Genomic DNA, 20,147 nt, shown 5'->3' with positions numbered 1-20,147 from the left:
ACTGAAAAATTTCTTGTACAAAGTTGGCTAGAGTCGTCCAATGAAGGCCATAAAATGTAAATAAAATAAAATAAAACAGCAGTTACAAGAATGAGAAACTGAGGCATAGTGACACTTGATCAGTTTAACCATATCATGACAGCTTCCTATGATACTTGCATTTGACATATTAGTGAATGGTGTAAAGCAATTCTGAAACCCCTTCAGCCAATGGAGTGAATCAATCTAAATAAAACAATCAGCTGGATTAGTGTTCAAGAAATGTATCATTTTGAGACATCTAGTGTCATGAACTTCACTGTAGATGAGAGAGAGCTGTTTTACGAGTACTGTTGTGTAAGAAAACACTCTGAAGGTGAACTGCTAGAGTGTAATATGAATTCCAATGTTAATGTCAGTATAAAATGGCACATCGAATTTTTATTCATTGTCATAATGAGCAAATGTGTCTATAAAATATCAGAAGCTTGGTTGAATTTTCGCTAGCTATTCCATGTTCTACTGCATCTATCCAAAGAGTGTTTATAACTATTAAATCTTTGTGGGCAGAAGAAAAAAGACTTAAGTCAGAAACTATAAAAGCTCTGACAATGATAAAAACTACATTTTTTAGCCTTTCTTGTATGGGGTTCTACAATTTGATACTTAATGAAAATAAGTTTCTAGACCAAATACACACCACTCAAAAGTACTTCTTCTTCTTCTTCTTCTTCTTCTTTCACTTTCAGTTTTAGCAGGAGCTATTACTATAGTATTAACAGACCGAAACCTAAATACATCATTTTTTGACCCTGCGGGAGGAGGAGATCCAATTCTATATCAACACCTATTCTGATTCTTTGGACACCCAGTACCAGTGAGTCTGTAACATCAAAAAATGTTATTAAGCCTTTACTGACAATAATTCCATCATGTGCCAATTTGTACTCATTTGTCCAGAATTTTTGTGCATCATTTTAAAAATGTTCTGAATTTAGTTAAATATAATATAGGAAACCTAGGATGTATTATGTTGGGGCAGACTTTTAGAACAGGAAGGGAGAGATGCAAGTAACTTCAGCTAAACCAAAGAAAAACCACCAAGCAAATCAGTTGTTTCGAGCACTGTCTCGAATATAATCAAGAAATGAAATACAACGAGACCAGTATCATGGGGCAAATGTCAGGTTTTTAGGACATGTAATTATGGAGTCTATCAAAGTAAAGACATCGGAAAACCTAATGGGGACAGAGGCTTTAATTTAAACAAGGCTTGGGGCTTGGCACACAAGTTATTAAGATGTCACCAGCCATCACATTCACCAGATCTGGGAAATACTCAAGGAACGTGCATTTCACAGAATATCAGTACGGGCAATCGAAAACAAAAGGTCATTAATGGGCATAGTGGGTGTTGGGAGTCAAAGTCTGTCATAGAGTGTGAGACTAACGACAGTTCTTCGTCTCATGCCCAGGCACGAGTACAGGTAACAGCACAGTTCACTGCACCCAAAAAAGACAGCTGGGTAGGGCACTGGTTAATAGCAGATTTTTTTTTTTTTTTAAAAAAAAAGAAAGCTGAACACCTAAACAGCACAAAATTACAGAATGAAAATATTGCGAGCGAGCGAGAGAGAAAGAGAGAAAGAGAGAGAGAGAGAGAGGGCTTCTAGCTGACTACATTGTTCAAACTATGCAGTCCAACTGGCAGGTACAATGGTATTGACCAGGCCAAGGTAGCCATACTTGCCTGTGTGTTTTTGCTACTTAGTTCTGAAGAAGAACGTTGTCTGAAATCTCAGCAATGATTTCAGTATTGCTTATGTGCCAGTCAACCATTCAACAACTCACCTACACAATAAGTGGTTACCTATCCCTCTATCATTATTTGAAAATTCTAGTAAATAGATTACATGATATAGCTGGTAAGAGTAAAGTAAATTCCCCATATTCAAAAATGTGATGGAATATACCATTATCTTGAAATACACTTTAATGTCCAGAGCAAAATTAATAAGTTCTTGACACAGCAAATTTCAGTGGCAAGTCAGACATGTGGCAGGTGCTGTTAACTTTCCAGCCACACATAATCACTTTACAAACTCCATTCAATTCTAGAAGTTATAAAACTAATAACTAAACAAGGAATCACCGTCTGTAATAAAATATTATTATTGTCTACATCACAACAGATAATACTGATGAATTTAAATTAATATTGGATGTGACAAATTGTGTCAAGCAACAGGAAATAATGACCGTTTGGGTTTAGTAAATTCAACACAGTATTTCATTGACAAAAAACATGTCTTTTACAGAACTGAAACTACTTTATTTTTCTATGCAGTCATCTCCCTTATTTAATCATTTGCCATACCTTTACACAAGTTTTATAATTCTCATGTTGCTGTCGGCTGCCACAGTCCATACAGTTATCCGTTTACTGCACCACTTTCAAAATGTTTCTGTGCTTCATGAAAAAGTGAAAATCACTAGGAGCAGTCCTGGAGTGTACAGTGCATGATCAAAAGTTTCTAATCCAAACTGATCCAACAAGTCTCTAGTTGCAACAGCACTTAGATGTGAAGAGCACAATATCATGAGAAAGCATTCTGCACCTATGATTTTGGATTTCTTGCTGTGGTTTTCTTATGGTATCACAATACCAATCTGCACTGATTGTAATGCCTTTTGGCATGGAAATCACCAAGAGAATAGCCTTACGAAACCAAGAATCCGTTGTCACGAGTTTTCATTTTTACACTGTATTTTCATGTGTTTTGGGTGATGTGAGATGATGCCATTCGAATGAGTGGCACATGGTCTCTGATATAAAGTTAGACACCCATGTCTCACCAAAAGCAACAATTTGATCAAGAGAAACTGATTTCCACCTGCAAGATACTGCAGCAAAAATGTCAGGCCTGCAGCCAGTCTGTGTGTTCTGTGTAGGTCATTCAGTTGCCAGGAGACATATTGAGCATAAATTTCTCTGTTGACAAAATGTCTGTCCAAAGTTCCACTATGCAGGGAATGAAAAATGTACGTGTCAGAAATACATAACTCATCTAGGGTTTCACGTCTGTCTTGCAAAATTTCATTCTTCAGTGGATTCTTTGATTCATCTGTGATGAGTGCACATGCACATCTGCTCATTCACTTTTGAACATTTCACACCATTTTATCACGTTTGCTTCATTCACTGCTGGATCACCCCATCCATTAATTTTATAGTAGATTTCTGCAGGTTTCAACTTCTGAGCATTCACAAACTGAATAGCAACTCAGACCTTACAGTTAGTCCCAATTTGTAGGACACAGTTAATTCTAAACAATCATGGAATACACAATAACAACTTGTTTCTACTGACACTCGCACAACACTGAGATGAGAGGATGAGGAAACATTAAGACCTCAGACAGAAGCCTGATAAGAATCTGCACATCTGGGATTATGCAATAGGTCATTACTTCCTGAGTGACCCAAACATTAATGTAAAACAAAAACTCTGTTTTGCACTTCTTACCACACTTGACAACTCTTACATAGCATAACTATATCCACGGTACCACATAAACAGAACTACATCATTAACAATTGCTCACCACAGTCAATACGTACTGAACCACATTTGTCCCTATGGCACCGGCGAGGGCAGCGGTGGACCCCGCACTCGAGTGGACGGCCACATGTGTCGCCACAAACGGGTGTTTCTTCTGTGCACGGGAGAACAAATGAAGCCTTACCACAGGGGCAGGTGCGAGGCCCGGACAGGGGACAGTCACCACATGGTCCAGCATGACACACTTGTTCACAAGAGTGGTACCCACATGAAAGATTTTTACCACATACCTGCAAAATATTTGAAGAATGCTATAAATGTAGTATAAATAAATGAAAATATTTTTTACTTAGTCTTATTTCCATTTACAGCACATAACATATAGTACTGCATTTGGAAAGTACAACAAATTTATGGTAGTAACACATACATCCTTCATTTACATGTGGGTTCCAAAAGTATTTTTCATAAAGTAATTTCCCAATTCTGCTTGTGATTACTCATGTAATTAATCTAATGTAGACTTTGGAAATATGATTCTAGCTGTTGGATTTCATTTTGCACAATCAATTTTTGCTCCAGTATAAACACTCAAATGTTTTCTAAATATGCTTGGGCTGGCAGGTTCCACCTTGCTTTTGACAGTGTTGGTTAGTATGACTTTTGAACAGAGAAGAAGAAATATTAGAGTGAGCATGAAGTTATCCCTCTCCTTTATGTAACTGAAGCGAAATATCCACCATGCTGACTAAACTGGGAATGGGGACTACTGAATTCCAAAGGCAGTTCATGTAAATAAACTGACGAATGAAAAACTGATTTTTCATCAGGCTAGCAAAACTGATATAGGCCTTTAACAAGTATACACAATAGCAAAAAATGTTTCCCAAAATTTGGTTTTCACTTTCTGAAAATTGAGCCACATGGAAAGGTAGCAATGGAGCACGGCTGGTGTAAGTTACAAGCTCTTAAAAATTTGTAAGTTTTGGTATTTCTGATACAAGAATAGTGATGGTATTAATGGGAAACTTGTGTTTCAGTCTGCTGGGTCTCTTGAATGAAATTACTTGCTGACTGCCATACCTCTCACACTGACAGGAATGTGATTTAGATCACCTCCTGGTGATAAGGTCACCTAAACATGTTGGGCAGACACTCAACAGGATGGTCCCTTCCAACCTGAGACCTAAATTAACCCCCCCCCCCCCCCCCGCCCCCCCCCCCCCACTTTCCTGCCTTCTTTGACCAAACCTCTTTCCTCCCTAACAACAGAACAAAACAAGCTTGGAAATTTTCACCTCCTAATCAGACATACTGTCTCCTTGTAATTTAAAAGTATCTTCCCAATCATTTAAATAACTTTTCTGGTTTGTGTGAAAAGAAATGTTAAAGATTGCTTTGGAACATATAAAAGATGGAGTTCAGGTACAAGGGCCAATGGGATTCACACATAATAGCAGACTACTACAGTCTTAAGCATGCGGCATTGCCCTGACAATTCTCTATTTCTGAAGTATTAAAAATGTAGTGTGCTTTGATGTCAACTGACTGTGTAGTTTGTACCTTGAACTTATGTTTTTTTTAACAAATAGGTTTTCAGGTTACGTACTTTTCTTTCTCATTTTTAATACGCTTTTATCATGTGGATGTGGATGATTATTAAGGCACTACATTACTTTTTAAAAAATTGTTTCTTTTTTACATCTGCATTTACATCCATATTCTCTAGGCCACCACGTGACTATCACTTTGCTTCTCCCTCTTCCAGTTCCATTTATAAATTGTGTTTGGGAATAATAACTGTCAATATACCTCCATATAACCTCTAATTTCTCTGATTTTCTCATTGTGGTCATTCTGCGAGGGATATGTGAGAGGGAGTAACATGCTGCTCAACTCTTCTTGGAAAATATGGTCTCAGAATATCAATAGCAAACCTCTCTTGTAGCATACGCTGCTAGAGTTTGTTGAGCACCTCCACAATGCTCTTGCACTTGCTGTACAAAATCCTGGGTGATATGAACTGCTCTTCATTGGATCTTTTCTCTCCTATGAGTCCAGTCTGGTAAGGGTCCCAGACTGATGAGTAATACTCAAGATATGGCCTTTCAAGAGTTTTATAAACAACTTATTTCATGGATGAGTTATATTTTTATTTTTATTTTACATGTCTAATTCCATAGGATCAAATTAGGAGCAAATCTCCATGGTCATAGAACAAGTCAGTACATGAAATTAACATAATTTAAGATAAAATGTAGACAAATACTATGCAAATGACAATGTGGACGTATATATTACCATAATCAATGATATAACACAGGAAATAGCTTAATTTTTACAGAAATTTTTTGCAAGACTAGCTGATACTATTCAGAACCAAATGTTATAAGCGTTCATAAACTCAGCCAGGCACACATGTGAAATGTCAATTCTGGTCTGATCAAAACATTTTTTTGGAACAAACCACAGAAACTTATAAAGACTTGCTAAATAGTCATCGTAATCTGAACATGAATTGAAACAAGCACAGATACAATTGTTACCGAAGTCCAAGCTCGAACAGTTGGTTGGTTGGCTAAAAGAGGAGTGGGGGTGGGGTGGGGGGATAGGGGGGGGGGGGGGGAGGGAAGGGACCAAATTACGAGGCCATCGGTCCCTTGTTCCCGGGGTAAAATAATTAGACAACGGAAAGAAGAAAAGAAAGGAGACATACAGCACAATAACAGGAGAAAGGAGAAAGGAAGAACCAGAAGAACGACAGAAGGACAAGCAACACTAATATGGACAAAACAGTAAAAGAAAACCACAGAGAGAAGCAGGAAACAGGTAGAAGGGGTAAAAACACGAGAGCAGATAACCGTGGCTGGCCGACCACGAGAATAAAAAGGAAAAGCCAGCCACTCTGCGACACATTAAAACATCCACCCTAAAAGCATTAGAGTGCAGAACACAAAGGGACAAAGGATATGCACTGCACTGAAACTTATACAGCATGATAAAACCCACCGTCATGTATAAAATGTAAAACTAAATAAGCCGATGAGGTGTTGTCAGCTAAAATTAATGGCAACGAGTCCGTGAAAACACTGCAGCCATCGGGTAAGGAATGCTGTTCAATATGTCCTCCATGGACATATGCAAAGCCGATGTGAGCATCAGCCATCACGCCGTCGATGTAAACCACTTTGTGGCCTCGGTACATGTCAAGAATCGAGAGGAAGAGGCAGCAGAGAGCCGCGGGGTTAACGAGTCCTTAGGGCCATGTGAAAGGTCCATGCAAAGTCATGGTCTAGGTGTACACCATGAAGGTGTACGTGAATGGACCTCAAGTACAGGTGGTAAAGGCAACAACGCCAGTTCGGAAAGATCAATCGCGAACTGTAATTGGAAGCCCTGACCTGGGCCACGGGAGATGAATCGCCGTGGGTAGGAAAAGGAGATGGTAATTCGGATGCGCAGGAGAACTATGAAATTGTGCAACGTAGCAGGCCAGCAGTTGTGCATGCCTAACCTGCAATGAAGGGACTCCAGCCTCCACAAGGATGTTGGTCACCGGACTCGTCCTAAAAGCTCCCGTTGCTAGGCGAACGCCACAGTGGTGCACTGGGTTGAGTAAATGCAATGCTGAGGGTGCCGCCAAACCATAAACCAGACTCCCATAGTCAAGGCAGGACTGAGCAAGGGCTCTGTAGAACTGCAGTAGTATAGAGCGATCTGCACCCTAGTTGGTGTTGCTCAGGCAGCAGAGCGCATTGAGGTGCTGCCAGCACTTCCACTTAAGCTGATGAAAGTGAGGAAGCCAAGTCAATTGGGTGTCGAAAACCAGTCCTAAGAATCGATATGTCTCCACTACAGTGTGTGGATGGGCATTAAGGTAAAATTCTGGTTCTGGATGAACGGTATGACGCCAACAGAAGTGCATAACACACGACTTTGCAGCTGAAAACTGGAAACCGTGGGCTAGAGCCCATTACTGCACTTTGTTGATGGCTCCCTGTAGGCACCACTCAGCAACAACAGTACTGGTGGAGCATTACAAAATGCAGAAATCATCTGCATACTAAGAGGGTGAGACGGATGGCCCTACAGCTGCTGCTAGACCAATGGTGACTAAAAATAGAAAGACACTCAATAAAGAGCCCTGCAGGGCCCCATTCTCCTGGATAAGGGAGGGGGGGGGGGGGGGAACTACGGGAGGCAACAACTTGGACATGGAAAGTATGAAGCAACAGGAAATTTTGGATAAAAATCGGGAGTGGGCCTCGGAGACCCCACTCGTATAATGTGGCAAGGATATGATGTCACCAGGCGGTGTCACGCTTTGCACAAAAAAAGACGGCAACCACGTGTTGGCGTCTGGAAAAGGCTGTTCAGTGGCAGACTCGAGGGACACAAGATTATCAATGGTAGAGCGACCCTGGCGGAAGCCGCCCTGACATGGAGCCAGTAGGCCACGTGACTCCAGGACCCAACCCAACTGCCGACACACCTTATTCTGACAGACACAGCTTCAAGATGGGTTTGAAGGGGCACAGTTTTACTACAGACTGAGATTAGGACATAAACGCAAACTCCACCGGGCACTCAATTATAGTCACTACAATTCCTGTAGTATCCCTTATAGCCACAAAGGGCAGGGGTCCGCATCGGCGGGAACTAGGTTAAATGGAGGGCAATGCAGAAAGCAGGTGTAAAGCTTAACAGCTGCCATAGCTCAGCCAGGCAGTGGAAAAAACTGCCGCAATTCCACTGGAGGGTGACGTCATCGGGAGACTGGGAAGGCATGGAGATTCAATGAGGCAGTTTACGCGGCAAGATCTAGGTCCTCAGCGGACGCCAAAATCTCCACCTTATCTGCAGACGCAGAGCTTGTAGGTAGCAGTGGTGTGGGTGCCTCCGTAATCCCCTTGGTCTTGAGGACCTTCTTTTTGGATTTCTCTTGCTGCTCCTTGGGTTTCCCTGGCTGGGAGGACTTCACTGATTCAGTCTCTGGGACTGAGGATGAGCGTGAACCAACTGCTTTTGGGCTCTTCAGCCACTGGCGAGTGTCATCTTTCCCACTAGCAGAACCCTGGGAAGGGAGTGACCCAAGGGACCCCTTCCTAGTGAGAGGAGCCAAAGAAGACTTACGCTTCTCCGGTTCAGAAGTGGGGACTGACATCCCCGATGGTTTGGGGGGGGGGGTTGCTACCGAAATAGGTGGTGCGGGAGCAACAGGGGGGAAGAGCCCTCACCATCACGGGGACAGGTGTAGTCTTCTGGTTATGAGAGGCGACATGAATGCGAGGAACTGATGGGGCAACAACTGTTCTCGTTGCAGCGGCGTAACGGGAGGCCATAGTCACAGGATGTAGGTGGTCAAATTTCCTCTTAGCCTCAGTGTAGGTCAGTCAGTCCAGTGTCTTATATTCCATGATTTTCCTCTCTTTCTGTAAAATCCTGCAGTCTGGCGAGCAAGGTGAATGATGCTTTCCGCAGTTGACTCACATAGCAGGCGGGGCACATGGAGTATTGGGATGTGATGGACGTCCAAAATCTCGGCATGTGATGCTGGAAGTACAGCAGGAAGACATATGGCCGAATTTCCGGCACTTAAAGCACGCATCAGCAGACCATCACCTTGATCTTCTTGGGCAATGTGTCACCCTCGAAGGCCAAGATGAAGGTACCGGTGGCAACCTGATTATCCCTCAGACCCCGATGGAGATGCAGGATGAAATGAACACCTCGCCACTCTAAATTGACGTGCAGCTCATTGTCAGACTGCAAAAGAAGGTCTCTGTGGAATACAATACCCTGCACCATATTTAAGCTCTTATGGTGCGTGATGGTAACAGAAACATACCCCAACTTGTCACAAGCTAGTAATGCCCATGACTGGGTAGAGGAAGCTGTTTTTATCAAGACTAACCCAGAGCGCATTTTGGACAAGCCCTCCACCTCCCCAAACTTCTCCTCCAAATGCTCCACAAAAAACTGAGGCTCCAGGGACATGAAAGATTCCCCATCAACTCTCATACATACGATGTACCAGGGCAAGTAAGCTTCACTGCCATCCTTAGCCTGGCGTTCCTCCCATGGTGTGACCAGAGAGGGGAATGATTTGAGGTCCTATTTCTTAGCATTGCAGATATACTTTACCCACTTAGAGACTGCTGGCGGCAGACCACCAGCTAGAGATGACATACTATGCTTCATGGCATGTCATCTGCCCTGATGCCACCCACTCTCACCTGGGGGCCTCCCCACAGGCACCACCGAGCCTCAGCAAGGGCCACCTGGCACGAACACCATTGCCGGGAGTCCAAATGCCCCAGGGAGATGGGCATCTATTCCATGGCGTAAGTGGGGAGCTAACAGTGCAGGCATCAGCAGAGTGATCCCTGCATTGTCAGGGGGCTACAACCAACAGGGTACAAGGTGGCCCCACCACAACAAACTGGCTACCGTGCTGGATATGAGGTGCAAAGAATTCCATGGTCCTCATCAGCACAGAAAACGACAGTGCATAGTGGGTGGAGCATAATGCACCCACGAAGGTGTCCTCGGTCGAGAGATGGAGGACGAACAGGACTGCAAAGCCATGTCAGTAATGTGGGCTAAAGATGATAATATTCTTCTCGGGTGTGTAGCTGGATCATAACGTCATCTTGACACAATATTTCAGCGGTCCAACTGGCCACCATCTTCAGGTGAGAGTGCTGGTACACGATCTTGCCGGAACTAGCTTCTCAGCGCAAGCGGAGGCCCCTATATAGGCCGCAGAAGGCCCACAACGTGTGCATGAGAAGGTGCTGTAACTGCCCTCTAGCGCAAGTAAACATACTGCGCCGCCAGTGGTGTAAACAGGCGAAGTTGAGATATCGCTGCCAAAAATTAAAAGTTATTCCAATGATCGAAACACAGACCGTTGCTTTTTAATGTCTGATAACACCAGGTTCCAAGTAACCCTTGTCTCTATTAATAAGATTATCAGATAAACAAATCTCTATGGATTCTTTTAAAACACAGTCCCAATAGTGAGATGCAGGGGCAACCATTTGTGTCTTGTCATACAGCATTCTAAGCAACCATTTGTGTCTTGTCATACAGCATTCTATGTCCCTCGGCTAGACAGTGCTCTGCCACTGCAGATTTCTCAGGCTGAAGCAACTGTGTGTACCGCTGGTGCTCAACACATCGGTCCTGAATGGTCTGGAGAGACCATGAACCAGCACTCTCACCTGAAGGTGGCAGCCAGTTGGACCGCTGAAATATTGTGTCAAGATTACGTTATGATCTGGCTGCACACCTGAGAAGAATATTATCAATTATTACGCAGGCTGCAGCTGGTTACGTTGTGCATGCGTTTGTAGTAATTCAGGTAACATGAAGGCTGGCTTACTCCTATTGATTGGGACAGTGCTAGTTTGCTGTTAACCAAAATCTCTATGGTTCTTTCATATCTGTGAATAACATGATGAGAGCCTGTGTGCAGAGGTATCAGTGACGGTTTCACTCCATCTGTTCATAGCATAATGTGTGTGCTTGATTGCAACTCATGGTGCACATAGGTGTGTGAAATTCAATGCCTTAACACTCACTGAGGACAGATGCGAGTCATCTGTTCTCTCTCAAGTGAGAAATGGGTTCTGCTTGATTGTGTCACTATCCTGACTGCACTTGGATCAAGAAACTTGTCATAAAAGAGCTCAGCCAACAAGGATTCCAGGTCAGGTTTGTAAGTGCTTTGCGGACTGAGCAAGGCCAGGAATACAGTTGTTGTCCAGTTTTTATTGTAACAATCTCAATACAATTGGGTACGTCTATTATCGTGGAAATTTTCAACTCAAGAAGTCGACCCTAATTCCTCTGGTATCACAGGTTTATTCACATTGGGTGGATCATGTTGGGGTCACCACTGTCTCAAGACTAGATGACAGACTTCCGAACCGAATGTTATAAGCACTCATAAACTCAGCCATGAAAAGACACAAAATATCAATTTATTTAGAACAGACCACAGAAACTTGTACAGACTCGTTAAATAGTCATGTTGAGCTGTAACCTGTGCATGAATTGAATCAAGGGCAGGTACAATTGCAACAGAAGTCCAAGTTCAAACAATAACTAACTAAAGTTCTATATTAGGAATCAACAGTCATGGAGCATCACACTGCGTCAGAGAGATTACAGTGTTCCTGGCAGCCAGCACATGAACTCGTTTGATAGCTACAACAAACATTTCAGCTGACAGCTTGTTGATGATGTGTGTCGACATATGCCGCTACAGAGTAATCCAGTTTAGACTTGATTGTGCAAGGATTACTGCTAAAATTCTTTACTTCCTGTGGTAGCCTAGTGAAAATTGATGCAGCGGAATACTGCACACCTTTCTGCACAAGAGTTTTTTTTAAAATATATTTCCCTAAGATTCTTCCAATGAATCTCAACCTGGCATCTGCTTTTCCTACTACAATTTCATTTATGTGCTCATTCAACTTCAGGTCTCTCTGGACAGTTATTCTTATGTATTTTATGGTTTCACTATTTCCAGTGATTCATAGTAAAAGAGGACTGGAAAGCAATAGATCTCTTTCCCTATTTATGCACATTAAATTATATTTATGCATGTTAATTATATTTAATCATGTATTTAAAGACCAAATATGCCTGCTTGTGTCTGTATGTGTGGATGGATATGTGCGTGTGTGCGAGTGTATACCTGTCCTTTTTTCCCCCTAAGGTAAGTCTTTCCGCTCCCGGGATTGGAATGACTCCTTACCCTCTCCTTTAAAACCCACTTCCTTTCGTCTTCCCCTCTCCTTCCCTCTTTCCTGATGAGGCAACAATTTGTTGCGAAAGCTTGAATTTTGTGTGTGTGTTTGTGTTTGTTTGTGTGTCTATCGACCTGCCAGCGCTTTTGTTCGGTAAGTCACCTCATCTTTGTTTTTATATATATATATATATATATATATATATATATATATATATATATATATATATATATATATATATATGAGTGTATGTTATCTTCAATCATATTTAGAACTTTTAGCATTAAACAGTCTCAAGATCAAAACTGTGAAGTTAGATGTAAGAATCATTTTCATAGAGTAGAACATAGCAAGGTCCTACATTAGCTAACTATCCTATAAACTCACAACAAACTTCAATCAGTGTGAAATGTACATGCAGATTACGAATGCCGTCCCACTACAGCTAGACAATTTACTAGAAACAAATGAAACTTTGGGCCTGAACAGGACTTAAACCTTGATTTCCCAATTTATGTGAGCTATCACCTTAACTGCTTCGGCTATGCAAGCATGCTCTGCTTCACCTAGTGCTTACACAATTATGTGCTTCTCGCACAGGGAGAGACTTATTTAGTTTTTTCATCAGATTGCCTTGAGTTTGGCATGAAGTACATCAGTGCAGTGTCCGTATTTGATAGTGTCTGTAAAGTTTGATGCAATGTTCCTTCAGATATGTGTGCACATCCAAAGGAACAGACACTGCCGATGATCCATTGCCATATTAAATCATGAAATGTATTTGTAAATTGTGAACTGGGAAATATTTAAGTTTAGGTCTGCCTGTGAAGCGGACTAGGCTAGCCAAAGCAGTCACAGCAACTGCTTCTATAAAGCAGGAAATCCCAGTTTGAGTCCTCGTCCTGTACAAATTTTCATGTTTCCAGTACATTGTGTAGCTGTTGTGGTACCATATTTGCAATCTGTGAATACATTTCATGATTTAATAGGGCTATAAATCATCAGCAGTGCCTATTCCTTTGGAGGACATGCATGCAAGTCTAAAGAAACATTGCACCGAACTTTACAGACCCTCTCAAGTACAGACACTGCACTAATGTATTCAATGGATTGCTTGCAGAAACAAAGAACATAAAAACATTAGGTAAATTATTTTTAATCTACAAATGTAGAAAAATAATATGCATACAATATTTACAGAATGACCACTGAAGTTGCTTTGTAAAGAAAAGCAGATGTGTCTGGTGTAAAACACTTAAACTGCAGTATGTTTAAGATGGAGAACTGTTCTTGTACGCAATTAAGACAAAAATTTGCTTCCATGTTATATTATAAGAGAGTAAAATTAAGGAACTGAAAGGAATGCTGATGTCAGATATGAGAAAAAATTGCCTGGGAGGTGCAAGCTTAAGGCATGGGCCAGTCTGCAGGTCAGCAAGCAGACAGGAGATGCAACGGCTCACCTGTGGTGAGCCACACCTGACCCCCACCAACCTGATGCAGTAACAAAATAAATAATACCTTCTAGCTGAGTGGAGAGGAGACCTATAATACTATGAGTGGAAACACTAAGATGTAATGAACACCAGTAGACCCAACAATAGTATAACAAGGTGAGAGAAATTAACAGCTTCGCATGTGGGTGCAGCTGAGAGTCCCCTGGCACTCAGCATGTGGTGAGGGGCATTCCTCCCACAATTGCCCCATCTCCCGTCCCAAATAGTCAGTGTTGAAGACGGTAATAGAATCCACTCTCATGGAGCAAGCATATAAGCATATTCAATTATTCTTTCATCATCGGCTTGTACTGACGAGGAAGCCTTGCAGTCATTGGTGTGCTGTACGAAGGGGTACTCCTAAGAAAGTAAAGCAGCGTACCGCAGAAAAAGAACTAACCATATCATGAAAATAATTGAAAATAGAGTTATAGAGGTACGACCAGAGCTGCTGGTGGAGGATGCAGGGCTCAGAACGCCCTTGGCTCACCATGCAACAGGAGATGCTCCATGCTCAACCCCACTCCGAAAGCAGTTTAAAACGTTACATTTGAGAATAAATACTTTCTTGGAAGAAACAAAGACTGTCTGCACATCAACCACCAATACTAGAGGTAAATAATCCAAACAACCATACTTGGCTTGGAGAGAGAGAAGGAGGTGATATTCCACCATGATGTGAGCTACTGTCTATACGGGTCTGTAACCACACTGTGCAGGTGGCTCACTATGTTAGATAAAATTATGTGTTAATGTGGTACGATCGATGTGGAGGTGACATAGGACAGTTGATTCCATCCAGTAGGAATGGAAGAAGGAATTCCATACAGCTATAGTTGATTAGAGGAGGCAGTAGCCCATCAGATGACATTCCGTCTTGAAGTGAGTACAGGCCTATCTATTTCTGAAAATCTGCACTAAGGATTCCTTGACTTGTGCCATAGGGTGGTGGGGTTTCGGGTTCCTCTGGATAGGTCACGAGTCCACTACACACAGCAGGCTGCTACACGGGTAGCAGGGCTTGTGTGGCGTGGACTGAGCAGTTTTTTTAGGTTAGATGGCCTCAGGCAAGTACAGAAAGGGCAACAGCCTCAAAGGGTGCGGGGCAAAGTCAGGACATGCGGGGACCAAGCAGCAATCGGTATTGTAATTGTACACTGTTGAAGCTGCGTTGGTAAAGTACCGGAACTTCAAGTGCTGATAGATAGCACCGAAGCTGAAATCGTTATAGGTACGGAAAGCTGGCTGAAGCCAGAGATAAATTCTGCCAAAATTTTTACAAAGGCACAGACAGTGTTTAGAAAGAATAGATTGCATGCAACCGGTGGTGGCATGTTTGTCGCCATTAGTAGTAGTTTATCCTGTAGCGAAATAGAAGCGGATAGTTCCTGTGAATTATTATGGGTAGAGGTTATACTCAACAACCGAGCTACGTTAATAATTGGCTCCTTTTACCGACCTCCTGACTCAGCAGCATCAGTGGCAGAACAACTGAGAGAAAATCTGGAATACATTTCACATAAATTTCCTCGGCATGTTATAGTCTTAGGTGGAGATTTCAATTTACGGAAGGTTCCAAATGATTGGAAAAGAGCACAGGTAGTTCCAGTTTTCAAGAAGGGTCGTCAAGCAGATGCGCAAAACTATAGGACTATATCTCTAACATTGATCTGTTGTAGAATTTTAGAACAGGTTTTTTGCTCGTGTATCATGTCATTTCCGGAAACCCAGAATCTACTCTGTAGGAATCAACATGGATTCCGGAAACAGCGATCGTGTGAGACCCAACCCACAGCATGTTGTTCTCAATGGAGAGACGTCTAAGAGGTTGAAGTAACCTCTGGCGTGCCACAGGGGAGGGTTATGGGGACCATTGCTTTTCACAATATATATAAATGACCTAGTAGATAGTGTCGGAAGTTCCATGCGGCTTTTTCGCGGGTGATGCTGTAGTATACAGAGAAGTTGCAGCATTAGAAAATTGCAGCGAAATGCAGGAAGATCTGCAGCGGATAGGCACTTGGTGCAGGGAGTGGCAACTGACCCTTAACATAGACAAATGTAATGTATTGTGAATACATAGAAAGAAGGATTCTTTATTGTATGACTATATGATAGCGGAACAAACACTGGTAGCAGTTACTTCTGTAAAATATCTGGGAGTATGCGTACGGAATGATTTGAAGTGGAACGATCATATAAAATTAATTGTTGGTAAGGCGGGTTGCCATGTTGAGATTCATTGGGAGAGTCCTTAGAAAATGTAGTCCATCAACAAAGGAGGTGGCTTACAAAACACTCGTTCGGCCTATACTTGAGTATTGCTCATCAGTGTGGGATCCGTACCAGCTCAGGTTGACAGAGGTGATAGAGAAGATCCAAAGAAGGGCGGCGCGTTTCGTCACAGGGTTATTTGGTAAGCGTGATAGCATTACGGAGATGTTTAGCAAACTCAAGTGGCAGACTCTGCAAGAGAGGCACTCTGCATCGCGTGTAGCTTGTTGTCCAGGTTCGAGAGGGTGCGTTTCTGGATGAGTATTGAATATATTGCTTCCCCCTACTTATACCTCCCGAGGAGATCACGAATGTAAAATTAGAGAGATTCGAGCGCGCACAGAGGCTTTCCGGCAGTTGTTCTTCCCATGAACCATACACGACTGGAACAAGAAAGGGAGGTAATAACAGTGGCACATAAAAGTGCCCTCTGCCACACACCATTGGGTGGCTTGCGGAGTATAGATGTAGATGTAGATGTAGGATTGTCAAAGTGAAAGTTGGGTGTAATGGTCCCTTGGATTCCCATGTCAAGTGGGACCCAAAATAAGAAAATTCAGCAGGTAGTACAGCAGAGCAATCACTGTAAATGACAGGAGCACACGGATACACCAGAACCACCAAAAGTAGCAGATGATGAAGGGTCTTGGTGGCGACAAACATTAGTCCTTGAAGTAGATTGGTCCTAATTCATGATTTATGTACCAACCAAGGAGGAGTACACAGGACTAGACAGGGAGCACACTGTAAGGAGATAGGCAGCGGTCGTGATGTGTTTTCAAACTGGGAAAACGACTCAAGGGTGGGGGTCAGCATGTCTTCATGAGTATAGCCTCAGTCTTAGTATGACACATTATATACTGAAATATTCCTTTCGTTTGTATTTCGCAGATTCTGTTGCATGGTGCAAAATCCCACTTGCAACTGCAACTGGAAGTCTGATGCCAAAACAAAGAAAATATTGTTACAAGTAATTCACAAAAAGCTTTTTCTTGTTTCAACCTGTATGGTAAAGAGCTCGATGTGCTGACAAATTAGATCTGAACAGAAGTCTTAGAACATTCTCAAATTTGACAGATGCATACGATGAATATTTTCTCAAGAAAACATATAAGTCTTTCAAAGCAAAAAATTAAATACTCTAATGGGCAGGGAGAATTATTTTACAATCAAATTAATTTTGGAAACATATGGCACATAATCATTATTTTGTCACTCCACCTGGAAACATGATTTATGTGCAATATATTTCGTGCACAGTAGGGCACGTGCACTCACATTGTGCCAGTTATGAAACATTTACGACAGTTTGCTTTTAGAGCAGAAAGAAAAATCTAGAACTCAACATAGCGAAATTCTGTGAGTCAATGTGCAGGCAACTGCATTATCCTAGAAACAACACAAGGATAAAATATAAATGTGAAGGACAAATGTAGTTTCAGTGTATTAAGTTTAACTTAACAAACAGATCTATGCTATGCATAGACAGCTGACCTTCAGTATCATTCACACTGAACTAAAAAGTAGAATGATTTCATGGAATAAACAGAAAATCAACATGCAACAGCTGTTATTAGTTGTGCAACACTGCATGATGAAGGATGAATTGGTTTGAGGCAGTGGAAACAGATATACATGACCTCAAGCTGCTTAGTATCACAAGGAAACAGAGGGAAGGAGATTAAGATTTTAACATCTTGTTGACAATGCGGTGATTTGAGACAGATCACAAGCTGACACTGGTGAAGAATGGGGAAGGGAACCAGGCCTGTGTTTTTCAGTGGAACCATCTCACAATTTGCCTCATGTGATTTAGAGAAACCACAAAAAATCTAAACCTGAATGTGAGTACAGTGTCTCACCACTGAGAACCTGTGCCTAGTTCCCTGACACCAACTAGACTAAGTATAACTATGTTACCACAAACCTTGTCACAGTGCCACACTGGATCAGCACACTGCCGTATCTGTGAGGCTGCCCCACACACGCAATGCTGCTTGCTCGTGCGAGGACAGGGAGAGCAGTCCCCAGGGTGACACTGCTCTGGGCACTCATGCCGCCCGCAGCTTAACTTGCGTCCACACACACTGCCGCATGACCATTCCTTTTTGCAGCAACGCTGTGGCCGGGGTGGTTGTTTCCCGCAATAACAGGTGCTGCGTACCATTTTGGGACAAGGTGGACACGGTCCTGCAAATAATTTAACAAATATTTGAAGTTTCTCAGACACAAATTATATACCAATAATGGAAATGGCAATTGCTAGAATTATTACAATATGTAATATACAATATAAAAAGTGAGTTACTGGATAAGAGTAACGCTGGTAATCTTGATAAAAAATATATAAAACTCCCAAAAGAAGCAGTCAAGGTAACAAATGGGTAAAGAAGTAGATATTGAGTATTTTAAAACAAACAGATTTTAAGCAAGTGGAAAAGTGTTCTTTTACAAGTGTACTGCAGTTTGTAAACAACTATCCTGACCTTCTTGCTAGGGAAATGTTGAGTCAAAGAATATTAAATCTTTCATTATATATTTAACAGAAGTTTTATTCAAAGAATTTTTCCTGCCTTAAAAGGAATATGATGCAAAGTGTGAAGCCCATATGTTAGTACAAATGAAAAATCATCTCAAAAATGCCAACTATATAATTTTGCCATTGTCTTGTATGATTTGTTTGATTGCACACTGCTTTTGGAAGTCATTCTATTGTGCTTTTTCTTCAGTTAATCCTCAAATCAACCACTTAGTTTCCTAAATCAAAAAAGATAATTTAATTGAGAAAACCAAAATTTATTACAAGGATATAATGGCTCGACAGAGCTTACCTTCAGGAGATGTAATTCCAAGTATAAACACGAATAAAAAGTTTTTATACTATTTTTCAGTCTAATTTCACTCAAAGTAATACTATAAGTGCTTTCATTCTGAAGGTAGGTAGCGTAATTTGATATGTTCCTAAAACTGTTTAACCCCTCATAAATGGTCAGCTCAGGATAGCAAGTGTCCCAATTCGTTAATGTGCCAATTACTCCTACCCAAGTTCCATGTAATGAAATCTGTCATACCAACATGCAGCTTCAATATGCAAAATTCTTAGCATGTATTATAATTTAAAATTATTTAATTAATGGACTCCAGGAAAGTGTGCTACATATTTCTGGTGAAATTATTTGTCACATTAAAGGCCTTACCACTAGCTCACTACACTGACATAGACAGATTTCTTCTTCTTCTTCTTCTTCTTCACTGCCTCATCAAGGACAACATGGTTAACTTGTTTTTTAGAGCAATTTCACTTAAGTATCTAGCGATTTGGTCCACATGAAGGTGTCGATACAGGAAAGTACTAACCTTCAGTTTGTAATGATTAGTCTGATAATCTAATCTGTTGTGTTTTTGTTGCACCACATGCCAGTAACAAGTACAATATTTATCCAAGTATAAGACAATCCTGAATATATGATGATATCTCATTTTCTAGGAGGCTCTTTAAGAAAAATTTATTTTTTAACAAATCTGACTAATCAAAATTACTAACTTTTATAGATGTAAGGTATTTACCTAAAAGTTAACAATGCATTATTTGTCCCATTTATCCATTGTCTACATTCTGATAATATAAGGAGAAATAAAATAAACAAAAAGAAATGGTTTATAGTAATTTTTATCTTCACTTCATCTTTGTTTACTGTTGTCTGTCGTATCACAATTTTTAATCATCGTCGTCATCGTAACAACAGGAGAACTGTGAAACTTATATTTTCATTGTCACAAATATTTGGCTATATGTTGTGGTTTCTGAGGTAGTGGTTTTTTCTGAACACACAGTGGATTTCGCTTCCATATTGACATAACAATGTTACAATTTCTTTTGATTCCAAAAATATCATCTGCCAGCCACTATATCACTGGCTATCGTTCCCGTCATACCTCACAGTGAGTGTTGATAGCATTGCTGCACGAAATGCTTAAGTACACCATTGGCCCCAATTGAAACTTTTTAACATCTCCTGCAGAAATGTATGCTGCTGTTGAATATTTGTCCAATTTTAAATTCAATTCAGAGTACA

At 41.3% G+C, this 20,147-nt stretch overlaps 1 protein-coding gene across 1 annotated transcript in view; it reads right to left on the bottom strand.

The window, feature by feature from the left end:
- LOC124795085 (NF-X1-type zinc finger protein NFXL1) overlaps positions 1-20,147 on the bottom strand; it is a 102,009-nt gene that overhangs the window by 45,220 nt on the left and 36,642 nt on the right. Inside the window, exons 5-6 of the mRNA XM_047258910.1 lie at positions 17,999-18,261; positions 3,602-3,832 (exon numbers count right to left, since the gene is read on the bottom strand). Coding sequence (XP_047114866.1) covers positions 3,602-3,832; positions 17,999-18,261 — 494 coding nt within the window. The remainder of the gene's footprint in view (positions 1-3,601; positions 3,833-17,998; positions 18,262-20,147) is intronic.

The sequence above is a fragment of the Schistocerca piceifrons genome, chromosome 4 (assembly GCF_021461385.2).
Source record: "Schistocerca piceifrons isolate TAMUIC-IGC-003096 chromosome 4, iqSchPice1.1, whole genome shotgun sequence".
Classification (NCBI taxonomy): domain Eukaryota; kingdom Metazoa; phylum Arthropoda; class Insecta; order Orthoptera; family Acrididae; genus Schistocerca; species Schistocerca piceifrons.
Note: the sequence above shows the minus strand (reverse complement) of the source record. Positions and strands in the feature narration are given on the sequence as shown.